This window comes from Anas platyrhynchos, chromosome 1, assembly GCF_047663525.1.
Source record: "Anas platyrhynchos isolate ZD024472 breed Pekin duck chromosome 1, IASCAAS_PekinDuck_T2T, whole genome shotgun sequence".
NCBI classification, from domain to species: Eukaryota; Metazoa; Chordata; class Aves; order Anseriformes; family Anatidae; genus Anas; species Anas platyrhynchos.
In genome coordinates, this window is record NC_092587.1 from 14,458,888 (window position 1) to 14,471,738 (window position 12,851).

The 12,851-nt window shown below is 45.6% G+C and overlaps 1 protein-coding gene across 6 annotated transcripts in view; it reads right to left on the bottom strand.

Annotated features, from left to right (window-relative positions):
- ATXN7L1 (ataxin 7 like 1) overlaps nt 1–12,644 on the bottom strand; it is a 114,526-nt gene extending 101,882 nt beyond the window's left edge. For 2 of the 6 annotated variants that reach the window (XM_038179339.2, XM_038179308.2), the window contains exons 1-2: nt 12,318–12,644; nt 11,732–11,800 (exon numbers count right to left, since the gene is read on the bottom strand). In XM_038179339.2, coding sequence (XP_038035267.2) covers nt 11,732–11,800; nt 12,318–12,432 — 184 coding nt within the window. In that variant the 5' untranslated portion in view covers nt 12,433–12,644. Of the gene's footprint in view, nt 1–11,731; nt 11,801–12,058; nt 12,177–12,317 lie in introns of those variants that run through there. The other 4 variants (XM_038179319.2, XM_038179329.2, XM_072032549.1 and 1 more) reach the window with 3 other exon arrangements.
- Nucleotides 12,645–12,851: the final 207 nt, after the last annotated feature.

A 12,851-nucleotide genomic window follows, 5' to 3' on the forward strand; every position in this document is an offset into this window, starting at 1 on the left:
GTATGCTCTACTATCAGCTTTGATGCCTCCTTCCTCCACATCAACTAATTATTCTCTACCTCCTTCAAATTTCTCCTTAAAATAGCTGTCAGCATGCCTTTTTTCAACATTCATAGACAGACTTTTGTCTTCACAACACACACGGCTCATAGCTTTGTCTGAAGTACATTTGAAGGTCTCTAAAATACAGACCACCTCTCACCATTTTTAGAGCCACCCCTTTCATTTCTTTTACACTATTTAAGCATGTAAGTTACACACCTCTTCAAAGTTCTTCCAAACATACTTACTTAAAAGGCATTAAAAAAAAAAATCCAAGAAGCCCCACATTCAGAATAAACTGCCAGGAAAGCAAGAAAGCTTCACCATAGTTTTGTTTTGTCAAAAAACTCAGAAAACAGTCAGGGTAGCGACAGGTATCTTGAAAGCTGGAAACATAATGAAAGCTGCAAATAAAACCTGCAGCATTCCCTCATTTCAGAGATGCAGTCAAGAAGGTTATTTTTTTTCTGATGAATAAGAAACCCCAAAATACGTGAAGCTGCATTATGCCTTCCAGAGCCTAAATACCTACAAAGCTGGGTAACACACACCCAGTGTGCTGTAGGTTTTGATATTAGCTGGAGAAAACTTACCCCAAGCACAAAATATACTATAAGTCTATAATAATACAACTATGCGCAGCTCACCATAATTCTAAGAGCACAAACATTTTTTCTCCAATTTCTCCTTATGTTTTTGAATTGCCATGCTTTCAGTTTCTTAATGTATTTGCTCAGGATTCTCTAAGTCTTCTAGAAAGCCAAAAAAAAAACAAACAACAAAAACATGAAACACAGAACACAACTGTGGACTTAAGAGACCTTGAAGAGAAAATCTGAAGACTTTTTACAAACATTAATTCACCCTCCATAACTGCAAGGAGATGTTTATGAACTAGTGGGATGACTGAACACTGACAGCAGGCAGGGAGACAGGCAGAAAGCTGCTTGGGAAAGAAAGGAAAGGGAATGAATAAAACCTCCCAAGCCAAAAGATCAGCTCAGTCTTCCTCTGTGTGTGCAGACAACTCTTTCTTCTCAGATTCTTCTCTTCCTGATCCTTTCCTTACACAGATGTTTAGATCTACAGAAGAAGTGTGAAAACCTGAGATTAATGTTTTAAAACACCGAGTCACCTGTATCAGGAACAGCCGCCATTCCCATGTAACACCTTGAAAATCATTAAGTCCTGCTTCCTCAGAAGTAAAAAAAAAAAAAAAAGTGCCATATCAAAACATGCCTGTCTGTAGTAGGTAGACAGTGCCAAGCTCGCTCTGCCATGCAAGACAAGCAAAAGCTCGTGTTTACCAGAGCGCTGAGGCTACACCCTGCACATTATGACTTATTAGCCTGGGCCCAGTCCATGAAAATGTAATCATATGGCCTTGCCTTAGCTCTCAGAGCAGGAAGCACAAGTCAGGATCAGTAAGTGAGGGCTCTTGTAGGCATACAGCTGCTCCTGATGCCCTGTGAAGAACAGAACCACTGAGCTAGCAAAGCAAAGCCCTTTGATCTCCCTCATGGGATGTGTTAGATATAACCAGTGAACAAAGCACAGGAGCCTTCTACTGCCAAAGCCATGGTCTACACAATCATCGCTCTCCTTGGAGAAAGGTGAGAGCCTCTTGATTGCTCCTCTTCTTCTTCAAGGCTTTGAAGCTTCTCAAAGGCATGCCATGGATTCAGATGCGGGGCAGTCGGGGAGGGCGAGCTGCCAGCAGTCCTCTCTCCAGTCATCTCCGAAATAATCTTTCATCTGGGAACCTGACCCAAAGGCTGACCCAGCATATTCTGAGTGGCATCAATTTACTCCCTCAGCACCGCTTGTTATTGCCAGCCCATTATTCCCGATACCCAGCACTCCACCCTCTTCCACACTTACTGCATATTTTTGCCCTTTCTGTTTCTACCTTTGATGTTTTTTTTTCGCTTCTCCTTGTTATGACGAGGTCTGACTCCACCGATCCTGAACCCATGCTCATTTTAATGATATCTGCCTTTTAAATACCGCTTCCGCTGCTTTATCCTTGCCTGTCCTAGAATTTGCAGTGGAAAAGGGAACCAGTCTGGAAATGAGGTTAGTGCATTCTTTTTCCCCCCTCTCTCTCTTTCCCTGCTGCTTATTAAGCCGTGCCATTCGTCCAGTGGAGCTGAACCCACACCTGCAACTTCAGCCTTTTTTCCTCCTCCTTTTGACTCACTCCTCGAGCCTTTCCTCGTGTCCATCTCTTTCTCCACAGCAGAACACAAATACAAGAACACGAAAGAGCCAGAAAAAAAGACCACCGCAGAACACCTGTCCAAATCCTCTCTTATCACCCCAATCCTCACATCTCCTTTCCTGTTTTTACGTTCAACTTCTTTCTCCTCTTGCTCTGCCAGCCAACCAGTATTCCCCCTGTCCGGGAGCCTACCTCTGATCCCGTGTTTTTCTAACTGCACTGCTTCTCTTTCTATCCGTCTTTCACCTTTAAACTCATTATGAGCTGTTTAATGACAAATTACACTTGCAATTTGTCTCCAGCTCCAGCCTGAACTCCCTTCAGCTGTCCCTTGCAATCCAAAGCAACTGCTTTCATTAAAATGTCTGAAAACCTCTTAGTACTGCAACATCACCAAATCTGTCCTCCGTAACCCTCGTGTGTCTTTCACAGAAAAATAAATTTCTCCTTTTGAAGCATTTTCCTTTTCTGATTTCTGTGATTCTGTCCTCTCCTGCTTCCCTTCCTCCCTCTGTCAACTCTGTCACAGGTCACTGAAGGCCTCCTTATTGCAGCTTCATCTTCTGCTTGGGCCCTATCGAGCTACAATTTTTGCCTTTTCCTTCTGCCTAGGAATCTCCCGAATCACACTCTCAGCTCCTTCGGACACAGGTCTCAAACAGAGTAGATTTATCTCTACACAAAACTCTCAGCCTATCTTTCTGACACCTCTCGTCACCGAGTAGCTGTCAGCTTCAGCTCAGCATGGCCAGAACAGACCTTAGATTTCACCTCTCCCCACCCTCCTGTCTCCACTGTCTTTCTTGATCACTGTGGACAGCAGCAGCATCTCGCCCATCATTCAGATATGAAATACGATGTCATCTTTGACAATGACTTTTCTCTGGATCCATTTACTCGGGCTACATCTGTATCTAAATGATTCTCCCTGTCTTGTATCCTTAGGACAGTCTTCGCTCAAGATCTCCCGAGCTAAAGGTCCATCCTTTGCCTCACAGCAGTCACTAAGATATTTTTGTTGCAACAAACATTCTCCTGCTTATTCACCCTGTTTCAAAAGTTATTTTGAGGAAATAGAAAAAATGATCTATCATTACTCTACATCCTTCTGTGCACAAGTCTCTATTTCAACTTTAAGCATTGGAAACAATTCAGCTTTGCTTTTCAGGTTCCTCTGTCTCAACTATGTCATACTGCCCAAATCCTACATCATTTGCTCATGTTTCTAGAGGGTTCGTGATGGCAGTGGTCATTTATTAAGCTTCTAACAACCAAGGCCGTATTTGCATTCAGGCCAGCTTCCACCCTCGAGTAAGGACACCTTGCAAGCACTTGCAGCACTACTTCACTGCTCTCTGAACTTCACCTGAAAGCTTTTCTTGCACCATTCTAAGAAAAGCACGCCACTAGCAGTCAAAGTCTACCATCTATCATGCTGAGCAACTGTGCTTTTTTGATTTGTCAATATTAAAACTCCTGCTTTGTCATGTATTTAAAAAAATAGCTCTCTGTGGCACAATGATTTCACAACACACACACGCACACAGCCCTGTGCCTGTGCCCTGCACAGCAGTGTCCAGTCCCTGATAGGGCTCCTACACATTGGGATCCTGCAAACAACAACACTCCCTTCCTACTGAGGGCCGTGACAGATGAATTACTTACATTCACCCAGCTCATTGTCCTCCAGCTGACTCCATTATCAGCCCCAAACAAACAAGTTTTGGCTCTGTCGATGCTTGCTGCGGTGGCGTGGCTCCAACAAACTTTTCTGATCTAAATCATCGGGAGCATCCTGCCTCCACGGGGCATAACTAAGAGCTGCTGAAATAATTACTGGAGAGGTTAACTATCACCTGATAACTGACCTGACCTGCACAAGCAGCCAGCCTGAAGGTGGCTTCCCCTAGAGCAGAGAACACCCCTCAGAGACTGAGGGATGAACGCATGTGATGATTTACACTTCTGTAAATCCCCACTTCCCCCATTCTGACCATTTCAACCCACAAGAATGACAAGCTAAAGCCACCTTCTGCTACCACAGGGGTGTTTCAGTCCATCCTGTTTTGTCTTGGTAGGCAAGATTCAAGAAACTTGTCAACAGCTATTACTTCCACGATGCTAGCGCTGTCCAATCCAAATAAAACTTCAAAATCCCAGAGTCTCTGCCCCTCCTGCGTCTAGCTCCACCGCAGGAGGAAGAGGAAGAATGACTGGACAGAAAACATCAAAGACTGTGTATTAGGAAGAAAAACACACAACGTATAAACAAAGGAAAGAGCACAGCAAAGATCCCCTCACAGACTCAAACCCCACAAGCACTCGTCCTTTGCCAGTCATTCTTACATCTCGATGTTTCTTCGCCAGACATTCTTCTCTCTCTTCTGCCCAACACCTGCTCCAAGCAAACGGAAAGGGAAGCAAGCCCAAGCCCCTTGTGTGCTGTACACAGCTCTGTCACAATACAACTGCTTCCGTTTTGCAGACGATTCAGGAGGAGCCTGGGGACTATGTGAAACTGCACTAGAAATAAATTGGTACCAGCAGCTGTACAGGACCTGGAACTTCTGCCTTGGAGTCCTTTGCTACTTCTGGCTGACAGTCCTTGGGATCTGGGACAACCACATCTTTCCTTCCCCAGACACCACACATTTTATATACACGCGCTCACCAACACCAACAATCAGTAAGACCGAACAATTCTGAAGCCTTACTGCTGTCAAGAATGCAGGGAGGAAGATATGTTGGGCTGTATTATTAATATAACGTGGTGAAATGTGAAAGGAGACTGCTGAACAATAATTGTGGCATTTCACAAGTATGGCAGACATCTCTATTTCTCTTTAGCGTAAGACCACAAGCAATCAGAAAGCTCACTTCAACATCATCAGTGGCTTTCACGCATAACTTTTAATAAGCCACATGAGTTATGACGCAACCAATTCCTTAAAATCACCAACAATCAATCACAGAGTGGACAGAGGAAGAAAAAAAGAAATGAGAGAAATGACGCATGCAATAGCTGGTTTTCCTCTGCCCCATATCTGTCTTCAGTAACTGCAGGATTCCATCTTCAGTCTGAGTCAGCTCAGACAGATGCACAGCACGATGACAGAAACTGGATCACTTTACCCACACAGGGTCTCTCCCTCACCCAGGAGGAGAACCATCAAAGACTTCTCGCTACAGACTTGCTGAGAGATCTGTCAAACACCCTTACTGTTTCACTACAGCATTAGCCACAGGTTTTTTGGCACATAAATTACTAGCTTCACCTGGCACCCTGCACCATAAACTCCTGAATCAGCTTCTTCAAGGACAAGCCAAAGAGATTCTCCACCACGCTGAACTTGGAAGACAAGAGCCATTCAGTAACTTGACATCAATCCATACCCAATAGAAGCTGACAGTATTTTTTGCTAGTTATTCTAAAATTACTCTTAATAACAAGCTGTCATGGCACTCGCATAACCTTATGGTGGAGTTAACTCTGAGAAATACTCATCCATACACCACTTTTACTGCAAGTGATCTTTCTTAGTGATGCACGTAGTGTTAGACATCAGAACGTCCCCTAGAAATTTCACCAGAAATTTAAGCTTTCTGCCAACAGATTGAGTGGATCACTCCAGCAATACATAACTTAAACAAAATGTATTTTAACCATGTTTCCCGTAGGATTTTCCACTGTTCCCATCTCATACACCTCAGCCCTGGCTAAATGGCCAACATCTTTTGCCGTGAAGGTAAAACAGAAGCTGATAATGGCCTGGTTTTTAGTTACCTAGGAACAGAAAGCCCATTTCTTGGAAATTACTCCATTTCTCAGTGGCAACTTGTGTAGTCCTTCTTTAAGCATGGAAACCTGTATTTCATCTATAAACTCTAATCCACATGCAGAGGCAGATCAACAAGGAAGCACATGTGTTTCTGTATCTCAACTGAAATTAGATACACGTTATTTCACTTTCAGCTTTGACAACAGGGCTTGGGGTGCACTGCCGTAGACACGTCGTTTCCCTCTCTCTCTCAAGTCCCGAGATAAGTTCCAACAAGCAGAAGGAATGTCAGTGCCAGATCTCTAGTGGCAGTGCTGTCTGTGGACAGAAAGCCACACGTGCTTTCCTCACTGGCATTCAAGAAACATACCTCAATCTAAAGGAGGACTAAGCTCTTCAGAGCAACTCTTGCAGAAATACCGGGAGAACACCTGAACTCCACCTAAAAAAACAGAGCTTTTGAAGAAGTCATTTACAGAACATCAGTTTTAGATCCATATTCAAAAACCTCAAAATCCTGATTCAAACCATAGAATGACCAGAGAGCACTCCCATTACTCTGCTTTTGTTACCCAGAGCGTTGGTTGATGAGCTAAAGGACGTAGACTCTAGCCTCACAGTTACATAGTTGTTTTCTGAAAGCTGACCTACAATTCTTGCTAAATTTCTGGGCACAATCACACACAAGGTTTCATTCTTCCTCCACCACCGGTCCTCAAGACGCGTTGTCTAAGGCCACAACCAGGAGCCACTCCGCTCCTGAAGCTGTCCACAGAAAAATAAACGGAGGCAGGTATAACATCTGATCAGGAATTTAAACACCAGAGCCCAAATGATTCAAACCCACTGCCATTTCTCGTCCTGAAGAAAAACCCCCATCAGGACCTTTGCTCTTTACTCTTATCCTCAGCTTAAAGATAAGAACGGTAAGGAAAAGTTTCTCTTTAGGACAGACACATTTCTGTATCCTGCAAATTCTCGGGCTGTTTGCTCACCAAGCTCTACCTGAATATTACATCTGCTTAAGAACCAGTATCTCTGGAAGACCTTATTAGCCTACAGGGAAGAGAAATACAATTTTACAGTATTCACCCCTCTCTTTTGCCCACTACAAAACCAAAACCAAACAAAAAGATCCCAAATCACCAACTAAGGTAAGGTGACCTAAATCCACTGACCTCTTCACCTCTTCCTTTTGCGGCAGGCCATTACCATTTTCTTTCCCTCTCAGCCCTTCCCAACATTTCCCCTCACCACAAAAAGGTGAAAGATGAAGGCAACTAAAAAAAAAAATAACAGCTTATTCTTAAGTTTTTCTTTGATATGTTTTTAAAGGAGACAGACATCACCCTCCACAAACCACTAGCAAACAAAAAATTAAAGAAATCAAATCAACTCCCTGTGCTTACATTAACCAGCTGCTTGCTTTCTCTTCTTTCACAATCTTCTCATAAATAATTTTAGTTCTCTTCCTTGTTTTTCATACAGTACAATGCTGTATGCTACATCTTCTTTTTCCCCCTACAGAAGTGTTCCCTATCATCTCCCATCCTCCTTAACTTCTTATTTCTCCATGAGGAATCATAAAACCATCAAGATACTTTTCTGAAGAAAAAAATACTGAGAGCAGAGCTAATCAGCATCCTTTTAATTTTGTTCTGATGTTACCAGGGCATTTAACAGAAAACTTTCCATCAGATATTTACGTGGGAAGTCAAAACAGGAAAAATACTGGAAACAATCACCCAATAGATAAAAAAGCTCTGGTTTGCACGTACAATCTTTAAGTCAAATGGTCACATTGGGGGCTGCACAAGTATCGTGCAGAAAATCCCAAATTTTAACGTAACATCAGAAAAACTGAACAGAGTATTTTATGTAACGTCCTTAATGCTAAACAATAATGAAACAGTCTGGTTACTGACAAGATTATCTAAGACAAAACACACACATCATCAGACTGAAACCTCAATAATACAAACCCACTGAACTGAGAAACTGAAGTTGACTATGACACCAAGCACCCAGATTTAGATCTGAATCCCACAGGTCATATTTAACCCTGCTGTAGTTCAGAAAGATGCACAGGATATCTTTTGCTCCTTTTAACAGCCCATGTCTGCCTAGAAATACTCCCAGCACTTAATCCCTGCACATTTGCTAACCTGATTTTATACACAAATAAACAAGAGTTCCGCAGGTAAGAAAAACCTCACAATCTTCTGTTTTCTTAAATGCTGTATAAAGTCAAACATATGCCTCCAAAATTAATCTAAAATCAGTTGCAGGTTATTACTGGCAATAAAATGCCACAGCATCTATGCCAAGCATGCAGTTATGGTGACTTTTCACAGGACACAAATTGTCAAATAAATACAGGCTCCTTTTGTTATGCACGCTATCAGTAAGAAAATCTTCAATTCTTCAAATCTGCCATTCGACTTCTTAAAATTCAATATAAATTCCAAGTGCATCTCCTATTCTGATAACCCCTCTTCTAGCTAAGCTGGTTGGTTGGTAGTGATTTCTCAGATAAGTTACACAATACTGTTTCAGCTTCCTGATTAGATAAGCAGATAAAGTTGTTTTTATTTTTTTTTTCTCTGGCACACACATTTATGCATAAAATTTTTCATTTTCTGTGAACACTTGCAACTTCGTAATCCCCTCTCCACAAATCTACGTGCCAGTAAAAGTCAACCATGGACAAACTGCATCACTGAAGGAAAACATAAAGTAAGTATTAGCATGCAAAAAGCAATCCTGTCTACAAAACTGAACAAACGTTCAGGAAATTTCTCTCCCTCTGTGCTGCCTATATACACACACACTGTAGAATAAAAGAAAGCAGTGAGCAATCTTCCTATGGCGTTATTCCTTCCCTACAGATGGGGCACAGAGTGCACGCAGCCTCAGGCATCTCTTGTGTTACAGAAAGGAACAGCACGGCCGGACCGTGACCCCTTGGCCCAGGGATGTGCTAAGAGGTACCCACCATGTTGGCAGGCGGGTTTGGGAGCCCATTTCCCTGCTGCCACTGCAAAACATCATCTCCTGAGTCCCACCCGGGCTGCCAGGAGGAAGAAGAGCAGCCCATCACTTAAATAAACAGAGGATGCAACCAGAAAGGAGGCAGCGACACAGGGATGAAGCTGGATGGAAGCACTTTTTTGACACCTGGTTCTACCAAACCCAAACGAGCCCCCTTGTCACGGTACGGAGGAGACCACCCCTTCCCCACAGCATCCTCCCTACAAACAGCTTCACTCACCCAAACGTGCCCCTTGCCTAGCCACCTATAAGGGATATTGATCAAATCTGACAAAACTCAGACAAATATTATAAGAAGCAAGTGTGGCAAGATCAGATTTTCCACTGTCTTTGTTGAACAGGGCTCTAATTTTTAATACTCACAGTCCTGCCTGTCTGTCACCCCAGTTACCTTATACACATAAAGCCTGATTTCTGTAGGACACCGCTTACAATCCCTACACAATTACCTAAGACTGCGAAGCAAAAATGAGTTGGGTTTGGTATTAAGACCCACCACAACTCCAATCCTTGTCTATTAACAAAGCAAATAAAAAGAGTCAACACCTCACGCAAGAGATGTGTGCAAGATCCGAATGAGAGCACAAGCGTCTCTGCAAGTATGTCAGCAATGTTTTCTGTAAACCAATCTAACCCTTCAAATTTTTCCCCACCTTTACTCTTAAGGATAGCGAGGCTCAGGGAAGATTTACAGTGGGCGTTCAGACACGCGGGTGGGTGTGGTGAAAGCACCTGTATTAACAGACTGCTTAAGTGAATGCAGTAGAAATATTTCGACACACGCTAATTTATTCAAACTTTTGGGAAGTTCTTTCTAAGTGATCCCCAGCAAGTTACCACTTGGAAGCAAAACAATTCCTAAAGCTTTTTGTTTGCTAAATACAGCAGTCATTTTTGTTCGTTTCTTGTTTTTCTTTTAAACTGTACTGCAATGCAAGCACTATAAAAACTAATAAGCAGTTCACACCTGTCACAATCAATAGCAATAACGACATTACGCTTTGTTTGGAAATAATTTTTCTGGAGAGCACGTTTAAATAGATCTCCCTTGCTGGAGTCTCTAAACTCCCCAAAAACAAACAAGGAGAGACTACAGCTCACAGCCTAGACTGAGTCGTTCTAGGAAACGATTTGCATATTAGGTATGACTAAGGAGCAGTGATGCTCTTCAGTCTTTGTCTCAAATAACTCCACAATGAGAATTTGTGCTCAAGGACTTCTAGGCACAAAATATTTTACCTCAACAAGTGACGCTCCTTATGGAGGCCAAGCTTTAGTAGCAAGATTTTTGTTCAATTGCTTTTGAATCAAGTATATGCTCAATGCTACGGATGGACTCACAGAATGTTTGAGCCTTGAGTGTTTACCTATAAATATGCTACCTTAGAATCCCAGTTCCGTCTCCAACTTATTTTTGGGCTGCAAAATAGAGTTCAGGCACATAAGAGTCAAGACGGGAATACAACCAAGCTTGGTGTCTCTGCGGAGGCCTTTCAAAGTGGAGGTTTTATGCTACTTTTAATATATTTTTATTTAACGCGCACTCCACTCCAATCTTGTAGTTTATCACACAAATTTACGTTACTGATTAATTCATTCTTTTTCTAAGGGCTCGCTTATAAGACATAATATTCAATTGAGCTGCCAAGATGCTCAAAATTAAACACGCCTGTAATGACAACAATAATATGATGAGAAGCTTAACATCATTTCAGAATATGTATTATGACATTACAGGTAATAGTGGGATTTCTCTCAGCACCCATAAGTCACGGAGAAGTTTCACTATGATGGGATCACTTGTTATGAACCGATTTCACAAGTATTACTCGCGATGGGAAGGTTACAAGTGCATAACACTGTTCCTAACAGAACAGGAACAAATAGAAAGCTACATATATGTCCCAAACCATTTCACTAGCTGCATTAGGTGTTACTCCAGTACCGTGTGAAGGACACGCATCACAAACAGAATGGGTCAGATGGGTTTGCCTACGCTCACCAGTGAAGTTTCTCCTTCAGCAACTGACAGAACTATGTCAAGTATGGCATATTAGCAAACACCATTAGCCTGGAATTTGCCTGTTCGTATTTATGGCACCAGAAAACCTTATGACCCAGATGACCTTTCATATTTGTTTTTGCATAATACGCATGACTTAGCCTGGCATAAGGTGGTACTAGATGCTGGCCGCTTCAGTTGACTGTAAATCACACTCGGCAGCGAGAATGAAGGAATAAAACGCGATTCAACCTAAAGTGAATGAACTCAAAGATCGCGAGAGACTATTTCAATGAATAAAAGCGTTTTCTGCGGGAGTCGGCGACGATAACACAAGGCTTCGAGTTGATGCCCAGGTTTACACGCTCATCTTCAGCGAGGAGCGAGTGGATCGTTGCGCCAAGAAGGTCCTCGAAAGAAATCCAATATGGCCACTGACGTGTGGGGGTGCCTTTTGACTTAAAACCGCCTCATCCCTTAGCATGCTGCCAGCCTCACGCATAATATCACGTGTAATACACCTGTTCTGCTCCTCGCACTTGGAGCCAAGTTGCCCCGGGGATGGCCACCTGCCTGCACCCAGCCCCCGAGAGCGGGCGGACAGGTAGCGAGGCGCGCCACGCACCGTCCACTTACCTTCTTTATTAAGCCTCATCACCTCCCTGCTCTTTCCACCCTCCTTTCCAGCCTCTTCCAGCTCTACACCTGCGGGCGAGAAGCGGCGTCAGGCAGGCCCGAGGGGGGCAGGTATTGTTCAGTGCTGGGGGTGGGGGGGGGGGGGGCGAGGACCTTGCGGGGCGATTCCCCCCTCACCGCCACCCCCAGCCCGGGGGCACCCAGCCCCATGCACGCCCCCCCCCACCCCCTTTCGGGGCATCCCCCTCCCCATTTCTCTCCCTCCCCACAATTCCCGTTTTTTTTTGGGGTGGGGGGGGGTTCAAGCGGCGGGGCACGGCGGCACACATGGCAGCGGGGGCTCGGCGCGTCAGCTGAGCGCCCGGGGGGGCGGCACCTCCCGCAGCACGGCCCGGCCCGGCCCGGCGGGCGAGGAGGAGGAGGAGGAGGAGGAGGAGGAAGGAAAAGGGATTGTGGAGGGGGGTGGGGGGTGAGGGGGGTGGTGTCGGCCCCGCCGCTCCCCTCCCCCGGCCCCCCCGGCCCCTGCCCCGCCGCCGGGGGAGGGGAGCGGCGTGCGCGGAGCCGCGGGGCCGGTCCCTGCCCTTACTGTGCGGGGGGGCGGCGCCGTGAGCGTGCGGGGGGGCGGCCTCCCGCACCCAGGCGGCCCAGGGCTGGCCCAGGAACGCTTCGGGACTGGGCACGGGCCGCTCCAGGGCCGCCATGGCGCCGCGCCTGCTCTCCTGCCCCCCTCCTCGCTGCTTTCCCCCGTTTCCTTCGGCGGCGGCGGCGGCGGCGAGCGAACGAGCGAGACACGGGATTCGAGAACGCCGCACGTCATCCTCGGGACGTTCCGCCGCCCACACGGGGGTAGTGTCAGCCCCTGCTCCCTATCAGATCGGGCTCCCCGCCGCACGGCGCGCATGCCCGCGGCGCCCCCCCCCTCCTCCTCCTCCTCCTCCTCCTCCTTCTTCTTCTCCTTCCCTCCCTCCCCGCTCCGCCGCGCCTGCGCTGCGCTCCCCTCAGCCGCCGCCACAGCCACCAGCGGGGCCCTGCCGCCCGCTTCGCCCCGCAGTAAGTGCCCGGGACGCGGTGTCGGGAGCCCGGCTGCTGCCTCCTCCTGCCGCACACGCCCTGGGGGTGT